Source organism: Salvelinus namaycush, chromosome 14 (genome assembly GCF_016432855.1).
Source record: "Salvelinus namaycush isolate Seneca chromosome 14, SaNama_1.0, whole genome shotgun sequence".
In the NCBI taxonomy this organism is placed as follows: domain Eukaryota; kingdom Metazoa; phylum Chordata; class Actinopteri; order Salmoniformes; family Salmonidae; genus Salvelinus; species Salvelinus namaycush.
This window is the reverse complement of record NC_052320.1, coordinates 20,002,823-20,016,113: the sequence shown is the minus strand read 5'-3', so window position 1 is coordinate 20,016,113 and position 13,291 is coordinate 20,002,823. Positions and strand designations below refer to the sequence as shown.

The window sequence follows — 13,291 nt, the reverse complement described above, 5'->3', positions numbered from 1 at the left end:
AGTTAAGGATCAAAACTAAATGTAATCGCTAAAATATACTAAGTATCAAAAGTAAAATATTGCTGATATTTATCAAATTATTTCACCTGTACACCTGTAATTTATATGGTCATGTCCAGAAACAATGATAGTTTTACTCTCTCACTCAATTCATTTACATTGTGTGACAGAATGAAACGGAAATGAGTTCCATCCCAGTCTTCCGTTTGCCTTAGCCAATCGTTTCGATTGATAGAGACACACGAGGCTCAACTGGCCAATCAGGTTACATTTTGCTGCAACCACCATCCAATCAACGATACGCCTACTTGCAGGCCCGAATCCCTCTTCAACCTTCAGTAGTGCTTTTTCTGTAGGGGCACCTTCAACTAGCACTGTCTTTCAGAATAAATATATTTTCCCACAGATATCATGTCCTTTCTGGCTACCAGTATCTGCAGGCTAGCGCCAAGACTCCTTCAGTCAAAGGTAAGCCGAGGCAAGGAGCCTCTTCGAAGTAGAGTGGGCGTCAGTGTCAGTTAATTTGCTAGAAACTAACAAGTAAACTTCAACAACTAGTTAGCCGGCTTGCTCGTTCTCCAGGATAAATGTCGGTTGTTGTCAAGCGCATTCATGTATGCTAGTGGCTACACATCACCAGACTGTTTTGAAGCTTGCCAAAGATGGTTCTCTTTCTTTTAAATGTGTTGGCACTACTGTTTCTCGTCGTTTTTTTTAGGTTAGCTGCGAGCTAGCCAGTTGACAGTGACGGATAACGTTAACTAACAGGAGATTGATTGTGCAGGAGGTTGACGTTTGACAGTTAGTTAGCTATCCCTCCTCTCACATGGAAGTAATTTAAACTGCTTGTTTATGTAACCGATGTGAAATGGCTAATAGCCTTTCAATCGGTGACATCACTTGCTCTGAGACCTTGAAGTAGTGGTTCCCCTTGCTCTGCAAGGGCCACGGCTTTTGTGGAGCGATGGGTAACGATGCTTCGTGGGTGACTGTTGTTGATGTGTGCAGAGGGTCCCCGGTCGGGGCGAGGGGACGGATTTAGATAATCCAAAATAATGCATAGTTTTATGTTAGCTACCTACTGTCAGCAGTGGCAAGTTAATTGGCTGGCTAGCTAACCTGCTCCTCCACTTCCCCTCATTTGACCTTCAGTGCTAACATTTCCATTCATAAGTAAATGTCCTAACTATTAACGTTAGCCAATACAACAGCAACTATCTAGGTTTGTTCATTTTCGGGTGCTGTATTGTTGCCAACTCCATTTGTCGCAATCTACACTGAAAAATATATATAAACGCAACTTGTATAGTGTTGGTCCTGTGTTTCATGAGTTTAAATAAATGATCCCAGAAATGTTCCATATGCACAAAGCTTTTCTCTCAAATTTTGTGGACACTTTTTTTTTTTTTTACATCCCTGTTAGTGAGCATTTCTCCTTTGCCAAGATAATCCATCCACCTGACAGGTGTGGCATATCAATAAATTGATTAAACAGCAGGATCATTACACAGGTGCATCTTGTGTTGGGGGCAATAAAAGCCCACTTTAAAAGGTGTTTTTGTCACACAACACAATGCTAAGTTGAGTGTTCAATTGGCATGCTGACTGCAGGAATGTCCACCAGAGCTGTTACCGGTTAATTTAATGTTCATTTCTCTACCATAAGCTGCCTCAATGTTGTTTTAAAGTATTTGGCAATATGTCCAACTGGCCTCAACCGCAGACAATGTGTATGTTGTTATGTGGGCAAGCAGTTTGCTGACGTCAACGTTGTGAACAGAGTGCCCCATGGTGGCGGTGTGGTTATGGTATGGGCAGGCATAAGCTACTGCCAATGAACACAATTGCATTTTTATCTATGGCCATTTGAAAGCACAGATGCTGTGACGAGATACTGAGGCCTATTGTCATGCCATTCATCCGCCACCATCAACTCATATTTCAGCATGATAATGCACGGCCCCATGTCGCAAGGATCTGTACACAATTCCTGGAAGCTGAAAATGTCCCAGTTTTTCCATGGCCTGCATACTCACCCATTGAACATGTTTGGGATGCTCTTAATCGATGTGTACGACAGCGTGTTCCAGTTCCCGCCAATATCCAGCAACTTAGCACAGCCATTGAAGAGGAGTGGGACAACATTCCACAGGCCATAATCAACAGCCTGGTCAACTCTATGCGAAGGAGATGTCGTGTTGCATGAGGCAAATGGTGTTCACACCAGATACTGACTGTTTTTCTGATTCACGCCCCTACCTCAGTTTTTAAAGGTATCTGTGACCAACAGAATCTGTATTCCCGGTCATGTGAAATCCATAGATCAGAGCCTAATTTATTTTTATTGGACTGATTTCTTATGATCTGTAACTCAGTAAAATATTTGAAGTTGTTGCATATTGTGTTGATCTTTATTCAGTATACCTAGCCAGTTAACTATCCAATTATGTAATATGTCTATGCATGTGCAACACTGAAGTTTCAATAACACACATTGATTTAAATTCTGTCTTGTCTATCTTGATTTCATGCATTCCACAGAGGTCTGTATTGATTCCTGTGTGCCACTGCTACCTCTTGCCTGGAAACCCAACGTTAAATTGCATTGAATTCTATGTCGGGCAGAAATGAGTGTTTTGAATCAGGAAAGTTTCCTTTCACGACCTCTACAAGTCAGAATGTTGAATACAATTATATTTTAACATACTTTACCGGTTGTCTGTGCAGTTGGTCCTTTTGGCGGTAGGAATGTGAAGCAATATCCACAAGAAAGTTTAATTACATTAACTTTTCAAAGCTCTGGTAGTGTGTTCAGATTTCTATCACCTGAAGCATGCACAGAACCATGTACGGTAAACATGTGCAGGAGCTTGGCAGTAGACATGAGGCTCATTGATGTAATTATACTTCCCTGTGGATATATTGTCTCCTACCGCCAAAAGGACCAACTGCAAGGACAACTGGTAAAGTACGTTAAAATATAATTTTATTTGACATTCTGGCTTGTGGATGTTGTGAGAGGAAACTTTCCTGATTCAAATGCTCATTTCTGCCCATTGGGTTTCCAAGCAACTACCTCCCTGGTCAGGAGTAAGACTTAAAGACTGTCTGAGTGTCCTTGGCACACCGGCTGTAACTAGATTGTAACCTACAGCACTGCCTTCACCCAATTACCCTCCTGCTCAGATCATTCTATTTCTATGGCCCAGATAGCTGACAAATCACGTTAACTTGTGACATCTTATTTGAAGGACTGTTCACTTTCAAGCCTCAGACAGATGTACCTCTCGTTCACCAAATCCCTCTTTGATTCTCAGTTGAAGCATTGATGACGTTGGGAAAGTAGCCAGATGGGACTCCCTAAAAACATGCCACTTCCATACAGCTACGTCCGGAAGTGACTTTTCGTCCCAGGTTTTTGCTAAACCTAACACTTTTTTCCTAACCCTTTTTGCTAACCGTAACCTAATTTTCCTAACCTGCCACATTAATTCTCCTAACCTACTATGAAAAAGTCACTTCCGGTTGTGGCTGTATCGAAGTGGTCCCTTGCGTTGACCCCCTGGCTCCATCCCCCTTCCATTGACTTTGACAATCTGACTGATGAGTCTGGTCAGAGATCTGTATATAATGACGAGATGTTCATGTCTTTGCCCTAACAATGGGAGCCCTTGTCCCAAAGGCAGGAAGGCAGATGACAAGCTTAAATAAAATAAAAAACATATAAACGCATTGGCCTTATTTTGGACATATTTTTGCGAGAGTGAAACCTCTCACTTCGCCTCTTCCTCTCTGGTCTGGTTTCAGACTACTGGTAGTAATCACCTGCTAAGCTACAAGATTACTGGCAGCCAGTCAAGAACTTTTTTATCCTGCCTGGGCTTATTTTGTATTTTCAATTATTTACTCAAGAACATTCCTGTTAATCCCACTCAATCTCCTAGTTCTAGTGACCGAGTCCTTAGGGTCATCTGCAATTGATGGGTGGTAGCCTTAGACAAATGCAGCTGGATAGCTGGAGTAACAAATACATTATGGTTAATTGAAATTGAGAAATATTGCTAGTTTTTCGCTATAAACCCTCTAGGTTCATTTTCATTCATCATTATACCAGCTGCTCCCATTTACCTCTGACAACAGTATAATGGTCTCCACTATTATCTGCAGTCAAGGCAGACATTTCGGATTGCTGGACCGGATATCAGTTATCTATACTGAACCAATTACCCAATCTTCCCACTCTGTCGTGGATGTTGTGAGTCTATGGGGTTGGATATTTAGGCTAATTGAGAAGCGGCGAGAAATCAGGATTTCATGGTACTATCAGCTCAATGATTAAATTAGGCCTACTTCTAGTAGTCTAGCTGCAGGTATTGGAAATCAGAGTGCAGTTGTGCTACGCAGCTAATTTGAAGCTTCTCTAATGCCTCCTTTACACTCAGTGCTAACCAAGTCTTTGTTTTAACCACAGACCCTCCCTCAGGCTCATGTTTTCTGATGCTTGCATGTTCCTCTCTGCAGAATGCCTCATGTGTCATTGTGGCATCCAGACATGCCAGCTCATCAACAGTAAGTACTCTCAGACCACCTCTTCAAGGCCACTCATTGACAGTTTGCCCATTATTAACGTCATTGTTGGTGAAGCATGATATTAATAGGGATTGACAAGAAGAGATGATTTCCTTCTTTGTTCTCTTTGCCATTATGGATCATGCTGACAACTTTATAAGCCTGTGTTTTTCAACCTATGTTTTGGATATAATGGTTGTTTAACTAACACAGACTTGGCAGTGTTATCACACAGTTTTCACTAGGTTCTCTGTAGTTGAATTTTTTTTTATATAGGCTGGTTTTCAACAAATTTTATTTTGCCTGAGCTTTCAGAGACATGTCTGTTTTTTTGCAGAATTTAAAGGATGTTCTATCAGACCTCATCCCAAAAGAACAAAGTAGGATCAAGAGCTTCAAACAGCAGTATGGCAAAACCAACATTGGATCGATCACTGTTGATATGGTAAGTAATTGAGCCGTATTCATTATCTCAGAACATAATGTTGGTAAAACCATACATGAGAATCAAAGGCTTTTAATGTAGAAATAAACCACTTTGAGAGGAAAATTGCAAGATTATGTTATAATACTTTTATTGCATCAAATGGTTGTTTTATGCAATAGAATAAGGGGTTGTTAGAATGCTTGTCTGTGTGTGTTCTACTGAGGATGGGCCTCTGGGAGATAACACTGACAGGAGATTTATGTCTTTGGGGATACCGCATTCCAGAGCATGAGTTAATGTTTCTGTTCTATACGGTACCAGTGAGACATGGCTCCAGTATGGAGTTAGGGGACCAGACACTGGTCTCTACACAATGAAAACTGTTTTTACAGCAGATACTTATAATTCACAGCAGACAGTATCTTTCATATAAATCTTAACCTTGTGACCCATTCTATACATCTGTTCGTCATGTAGGTTGAAAGGGGTGTATCTTGGCTATAAAAGACCTTTGTACTTTTGTCTCGGGGCTCTCAACGAGTCGACCAGCCATCATTATCGTAGAGGACTCAATCAATTCACTTTATATGTTTGTTGTATTGACCTGCTCCATTATTAAGTGATTTAAAGATTTAGTTTAAGTATAACTCTGACTTGTGTGATAAGGTTGTCTCCTCATTTGATAGTAAAGAAATTAACCACCACACCACAAAGATCAGAAAAGCAATGGTAAAATCATTTTCAAAATTCCATTAACAAAATTATGTGTGGTGAGGGTCTTTAGTTTATTAATATGTAGAAATGGATTCATATTACTGTATTATAAACCGGCTGCTACGTGATTGGGTCTGATGTTGCCCCTCAGCTATCCCCCTTTTAGCATACTAGCGGTCATGTAATGTACCACTACTCAGCTTGTTTCCTGCCAGCTGAGCACAGCCTCATGATGATGTGGCCGATGACACTTTGCTTCTTGAAAACTTGATTGCTGACATTCAAAACATTGAGACTGTACCAACAGCGGACTAATGCAAAAAAAACAACTAAAATATAAAGCTGAGTCACAGCTCTTGCCTCCCACACCAGAAATCACAGCAGACTCACTCCAGGGTTACACACACCTCAGCTCTTACAGTGAACGTCATCCACACGTTTATCATTCACATGACATCTTCACCTTTTTTATGACTATGAAGAATGTAGATGAATTAAGCTCAGGGTCATCTTTACACATTTTGATTTGAGACACTTATTTCTGGACTTTGATCAGAGAGAATTAGTCTAGCCTATATTGCGCTTTCTGTACAGAATGTAATTTCTGTTGTTTCACAGGTCTATGGTGGGATGAGGGGCATGAAGGGTCTGGTGTACGAGACCTCAGTGCTGGATCCTGATGAGGTGTGTTTCCTGCCATCCCAACACAAATAATCCACTAAACAGTAACACCCACAGAATAATTGATGTGTCAAGCTGAGCACTCTTGTCCCTCATGGATAAGCCATATTGGCACTTACAGTGCCTTCAGAAAGTATTCAGACTCCTTGACTTATTCCACATTTTGTGTTATAGCCTGAATTCAAAATTGATGAAAACAATTATTCTCACCCATCTACACACAATACCCCTGTAAACATGCAGCCGAAAGTTTCTATTGAACTTGCCATACTAATAAAGGCATTTTAATTAATTATATGAAGAGTGCCTTGGTCCTCCTTTCTTTTTGATGACCCCTGAAAACAACATGTTTTAAGACATTTTTGCACATTTTATTGAAAATGAAATACAGAAATAAGTATTCACACTCGAGTCAATACTTTGTAGAAACACCTTTGGCAGTGCTTACAGTCTTTCTGGCTAAGTCTCTAAGAGCTTTCCACACCTGGATTGTACACTATTTGCCCATTTTTATTATTGAAAAAATTCTTCAAGCTCTGTCAAATTGGTTGTTGATCATTGCTAGACAACCACTTTCAGGTCTTGCTATAGATTTTCATGTATATTTAAGTCAAAACTGTAACTCGACCACTCAGGAACATTCACTGTCTTCTTGGTAAGCAACTCCAGTGTAGATTTGGCCTTGTCTGTTAGGTCATTGTCCTGCTGAAAGGTGAATTAATCTCCCAGTGTCTGTTGGAAAGCAGACACTGGGATCCTTTAGGATTTTGCCTGTGCTTCGCTCCATTCCGTTAAGGACTGGAGTTTTTCAGGATAAAAAATAAACAATTACAAGCACACCCATAACATGATGCAGCCACAACTATGCTTTAAAATATAGAGAGTGGTACTCAGTAATTAGTTGTATTGGGTTTGCCCCAAACATAACTTTGTATTCGGGACAAAAAGTGAATTGCTTTGACAGATTTTTTTTCTAGTATTACTTTAATGCCTTGTTGCAAACAGGATGCATGTTTTGGAATCTTTTTATTCTGTACAGCTTTCTTCTTTTCACCCTGTCAATTAGGTTAGTATTGTTGAGTAACTACAATTTTGTTGGTCCATCCTCAGTTTTCTCCTATCACAGCCATTGGCCTCAGGGTGACATCCATGAGCAGTTTCCATCCTCTCCGGCAACTGAGTTACCATCCAAAGTGTAATTAATAAATTAACCATACTCAAGTCTTTTCTTTTTTTTACCCATCTACCAATAGGTGCTTTTCTTTGCAAGGCATTGAACAACCTCCCTGGTCTTTGTGGTTGAATCTGTGCTTGTAATTCAATGCTTGACTGAGGGACCTTACAGATAATTGTACGTGTGGGGTACAGAGATGAGGTAGTCATTCAAAAATCATGTTAAACACTTATTGCACACAGTGAGTCCATGCAACTTATTATGTGACTTGTTAAGCACATTTTTTTTACTCCATAACTTATTTAGGCTTGCCATAACAAACGGGTTGAATACTTATAACATTTTGGTTTTTCTTTATTAAATTATTTTGTGTAAATTTCGAAAATTTCCACTTTGATATTAGGGTATTGTGTGTGTGTAGGCAGGCCAGTGACAAAACAACTACATTTAATCCATTTTAAATTCAGGCTGTAAGACAACAAAATGTGGAAAAAGTCAAGGGGTGTAGTGCCTTCAGAAAGTACTTATCTAAATTGTGTCAAATTTGTCTTTAGGGCATCCGCTTCCGTGGCTACAGCATTCCAGAGTGTCAGCAGCTGTTGCCCAAGGCTCCAGGAGGTCAGGAGCCGCTGCCTGAGGGCCTCTTTTGGCTGCTGGTCACAGGACAGGTCCCAACAGAGGAACAGGTGAGATGGGGCTAGGGCTAATTTAAACTGAATGTGAAGATTTAGTCTGGTCAAGTGGAAAGGAGGTTAAAGGGTAGCATAAACATAACCACATGTAACATGGATTTGCATTAGTATACGCACCACATGTAACATGGTTTTGCATTAGTATACGCACGAAAAGTTCTAATGCAATGTTAGACCTCACTTTTATTTTTCAAGTTATTACATAAAACCGATCAGAATGCCGAAGTCATGCCGTAAAATATTTTTTGCGGGTTGTGGCGTTTTATATGGAGAACCCGGCCAGTCAGCCTATTCCCTATAATGTAAACTCCAACAGAAATAACTTAATGTATAACTTCAAATTAAAGCAAATCGTTTGCACCTTCATAACTACTGGTTTCAATAAAATGTTCAGCTAACTTAAAACCAAATTAATTTATGAATTTATTGATAGAAATCAGCTTGCAAAGTTGCTAGCCAACTAGCCTGCTAACGTTAGCCCTACTAGCCTGCTAACGTTAGGTTAGCACTGCATGAGTCAGCCAGTTGCGATCAACACCTAGCTTACAGAAACATTTAAAGTAAACCAAAGTTTTGAACATACATAACACCATCTAAACAATTATCAAATAATGTTGCCGTATATGCAGTTATCTTAGCCAGCCAGCTAAGGTTACTTATTTTAGCCTGCTTGCTAGCATAGCCAGCTAACTAGCCTAGTTGGCCAACCACCACGGTCGACATAGCTAAGTGGTAAGCCAGAGAACAACACCAACTATTCTAGCACAAGCAGGAAAAATATATATAAATCTAACAGATATAAAGTAGAGAGCGTGGAGACTTACCGATTGACAACTGAGTTAACGACCAAAGAAGAGCCGAGGAAGAGGCCTTTTCACCAGCCTGAGGGAGTCAGCTAATCCAATAGCGATATAGGGAGGTAAATCCACATTGAATTTACCCGGTTTATCTCATTACTGCTGACTCTCGTGATGTACCGGTAGGTCGGTAGGGAACAGAGGTTGCTGGCATAACATTCACGCTCGGCACAGCACCTGGTTTCAGTCACTCATTCCGAATCCTGCCTTCCACTGGTTATAGCTATCAAAGTCCTCCGTGGTTAAATGAGCACTGCATACAGTAGACGTGCCCGTGGTTCCCTTCATCCAATCCGCTCGCTTCAACTGGCAAACCGGTTCCAGTACAAAGCTAGCTTCTCGTTTTTGGGCCACAAATTGTGGGTATTACTGCACCCAGCAACAACCCAACTCCAACACACATCCTTGGCATTTGGTGTTTGCTGCAGCTCTTTCTTGAAGCCACCACAATATGAGGTCTAATTCCACCCTGATATGGCTCAGCTGGAGGAAATTCCTATATTACATACTAGAAGCAAGTTACTTTATGGTTTAGGAGGAAGGCATTGAAGTTATACAACCATAGCAAAGTGATGGGGATTTATAATGTTTGGGATTGAAGAACATTTCCTGTCTCAATTTTTTTATTGGCCCTACTTGTACTCACCGATCATGTTTGCATCTCATCTCTCCAGGTGAGCTGGTTGTCCAAAGAATGGGCTAAGCGGGCAGCACTCCCCTCCCACGTCGTCACCATGCTAGATAACTTCCCTACCAACCTTCACCCAATGTCCCAGTTCAGCGCCGCAATCACAGCTCTGAACAGCGAGAGCAGCTTTGCCCGGGCCTACTCCGAGGGCGTCAACAAGGCCAAGTACTGGGAGGTAAGTCACACACAGACAGATCTCAGCATGTATTCTTCACAGACCTGGGTTCAAATGGTATTTGACATTTTTTAAATACGTTGTCTGTGTTTGATTGAACGTGCCTGGTGAAATGGAACAAACAGAAAAGCCATTAAGGTGTAAACCTTGCACATCTGGCGCTTCAGGCAGGCTAAAGCCAACGCTCAAAGTATTTGAAAGATTTTAAATATAATTTTAACCCAAGTCTGCATTCCTCACACTACACTACAATGCAGTACAGGCAGAGGTGTGGCTAAAGGCATTAAACCAGTGTGTGATGCCAGATCAATGAGTCGTCTTCACTAAACCTTGATTGATTTTAAAGTACCTTTCAAGTGTCTGTTCTTTTAAATGTGAATTTTAACACGCACACCAGGTCTCCCTTGAACAAGAGCATATTCATCTCTTCCTCGACTTCCTGGTTAAAGATTAGGCTAAATTTAGGTAAATAGAAACACAACCACACTGTTTATTGTGTAGAGCAGGGAATTACAGCCCCAGAGTTCGATAGGCATACTTGAAAAAGCTCACAGACCAAAACACCAACAGGAAATCACCTACCGAGGTAATCGTGTGTGGGATTTATCATGTCTTTCAGTGAGATTCTGTGGGAGACAGTCTACTGACTGTTGATTAAACCACCTACCCTTCTCTATTCAGTTCGTCTACTCTATTCCTGTGGATCTACTCTATTCCTGTGGATCTACTCTATTCCTGTTCATCTATTCAGTTAATCTACTCTATTCCAGTTCATCTATGAGGACTCCATGGACTTAATTGCCAAGTTGCCATGTGTTGCTGCTAAGATCTACCGTAACCTTTACCGTGAGGGCAGCAGCATTGGAGCTATTGACTCCAACCAGGACTGGTCCGCTAACTTCGCCAACATGCTGGGCTACAGCAACTCTGCTGAGTTCACTGAACTTATGAGGCTCTACCTCACCATCCACAGGTATTTTACTATGGGCCAGTTTCAGGTTAAGAATCTCCACTGAAGAATCTCCATTGAAACCAGCCCTGAAGGATGTATATTTTAAGCATAATTACAGTTTAAGCGCCTTTGGGTCATTGAAAAGCACTCTATAAAACCCAGGTATTCATATTATTAACCATTATAAGTCATTGATTTATTTTACTTTTGGGGGGGTTGCCATTTTGTCTATGTTTTGGCTGTAGCTCCTTCCCCTTCCTTTGCCACAAAATTCTGGCATTGCATGATAGAGAATTGTGAAACCCTCAAATATAAAAATTCTCTGCCCCCTAGTGTTTATATGTTGCAGTAGAATTATTCTACAGTTTTGGGGGGGATAAGTCTGTATTTGAATATAGTTCTGTATAAATGTTTTAGTTAGTAATAATCAATAATGTGAAGTACAATTTTGTAATGAATTACTATACATTAAAATGAATGTGACCCTTTGGGGTTTCAGTGACCATGAGGGAGGCAACGTCAGCGCCCACACAAGTCACCTGGTGGGCAGTGCTCTGTCGGACCCTTACCTCTCCTTCAGTGCTGCTCTGAACGGGCTGGCTGGACCTCTGCATGGGCTGGCCAACCAGGTCTGTGTCAATCCTGTCCTTTGCTCTGCACAGTCACATGGATGGACAGAACGATAGTCATGTTGGCGTAACTGGCTTTTCCTTAACATCAGCACAATAGTGCTTTTATAGAGTGTTTCTGTTTTAGACTTGCTGAGGTTATAACAGTGTGTTTCTGTGTGCCCTGCAGGAGGTACTGGTGTGGCTGACGGCCCTGCAGAAGGAGATGGGAGGGGAGGTGTCTGATGAGAAGATGAGGGATTACATCTGGAACACACTCAAGTCTGGCAGGGTAAGAGCGCATCTGGCTTCACTATTACGACGCATCTTACCAAAAATTTCCTAGTTCTCCAGGATTCTGGGAATCAGGAAGGAAGGAGTGAATCCTCCAACGGGATTCTGAAGAACACAGGACATTTGGGGGGAAGTTTGCAACCCTAATCCTCACACCCTCTCTCTCTGCCGTAGGTGGTGCCAGGCTACGGGCATGCTGTCCTGAGGAAGACTGACCCCAGGTACCAATGCCAGCAGGAGTTTGCCTTTAAGCACCTGCCCAATGACCCCATGTTCAAGCTGGTGCACCAGCTCTACAAGATCGTGCCCCCAGTGCTGCTAGAGCAGGGTAAGGCCAAGAACCCCTGGCCCAACGTAGATGCCCACAGTGGAGTGCTGCTGCAGGTAAGCAATATTCTTTATTCGGGCATTCTGCTCAACAATGTCCTATTGTAATGTTACGTATTGCAATGTAATGCAGATCCATTCTGAAACTTCGATGGAATGTGAAAGTGAATTCTAAATGTATTTTGACCAGTCAGAATTACAATCCAGATGTACTTCAATTATAAGCATCACAAAACACAGCACCTGTGTGTTTTAGTTTAGTCTTTTAATCATTCCATTTTTGTTGACCCTCTGTAACAAAACATATTTGACCTCTCCCTGGCCTTCCCCCTGACCTCTCTCCACTACAGTATTATGGGATGACAGAGATGAACTACTACACTGTGTTGTTCGGCGTATCCCGAGCCCTGGGAGTGCTGGCCCAGCTGATCTGGAGCCGAGCCCTGGGCTTCCCCCTGGAACGCCCTAAGTCCATGAGCACGGACGGACTCATGACCCTGGTGGGGGCCAACAAGTCAGGCTGAAGAGGGAGAGAAGGGAGGAAATAACAAATAAAAGCTGACCTCGCCCCCATCCCCATGAAAGAGATTCAAAGAGACAGTACACTTTTTAAAATGTATTATTATTATTAATCAAAAATCCCCAAAAAGGGCATTTGATATTTACATTGTTTGGTGTGAGACTGTGTTAGGTATTCATAGATATCCTATATTATATATCCCCGCTATGCCTCCACATTTGGAAGATAAAGAGAGAAGATGCAAAACACGTACTCATACACTGAGTGTAAAAAAACATGAACTCCTTCCTAATATTAAGTTGCCCTCAGAACAGCCTCAATTTGTCAGGGCATGGACTCTACAAGGTGTCGAAAGCGTGCCACAGGGATGCTGGCCCATGTTGACTCCAATGCTTCCCACAGTTGTGTTAAGTTGGCTAGATGTCCTTTGGGTTGTGGACCATTCTTGATACACACAGGAAACTGTTGAGTGAGGAAAAATCCGGCAGTGTTGCAGTTCTTGACACACTCAAACCAGTGCACGCGGTACCTACTACCATACCCCATTCAAAGGCACTTAAATCTTTTGTCTTGGCCATGCACCCTATGATTGGCACGCATTCACAATCCATGT

General features: G+C 41.7%; 1 protein-coding gene across 2 annotated transcripts; it reads left to right on the top strand.

The window, feature by feature from the left end:
- Positions 1-310: 310 nt before the first annotated feature.
- LOC120059256 (citrate synthase, mitochondrial-like) lies at positions 311-13,031 on the top strand. 2 transcript variants are annotated; one of them, XM_039008162.1, is made up of 11 exons: positions 311-468; positions 4,522-4,569; positions 4,907-5,014; positions 6,329-6,394; positions 8,120-8,251; positions 9,789-9,977; positions 10,748-10,950; positions 11,429-11,558; positions 11,728-11,829; positions 12,006-12,215; positions 12,509-13,031. In XM_039008162.1, exons 1-11 carry the CDS (start codon positions 412-414, stop codon positions 12,680-12,682), a joined length of 1,419 nt encoding a protein of 472 aa, XP_038864090.1. In that variant the 5' UTR covers positions 311-411; the 3' UTR covers positions 12,683-13,031. The 2 variants fall into 2 exon arrangements, with proteins under 2 accessions (XP_038864090.1, XP_038864091.1); XM_039008163.1 differs by having other exon boundaries at positions 362-468; positions 4,472-4,569; positions 12,509-12,682.
- Positions 13,032-13,291: the final 260 nt, after the last annotated feature.

What these genes read in the sequence shown, in the direction of transcription:
- LOC120059256 (XM_039008162.1), top strand. Translation starts at nt 412, where the DNA reads ATGTCCTTTCTGGCTACCAGTATCTGCAGGCTAGCGCCAAGACTCCTT. An exon ending in TGCATGGGCTGGCCAACCAG is followed by an intron (nt 11,559 to 11,727) that starts GTCTGTGTCAAT and finishes TGTGCCCTGCAG; the next exon opens with GAGGTACTGGTGTGGCTGAC. An exon ending in ACACACTCAAGTCTGGCAGG is followed by an intron (nt 11,830 to 12,005) that starts GTAAGAGCGCAT and finishes TCTCTGCCGTAG; the next exon opens with GTGGTGCCAGGCTACGGGCA.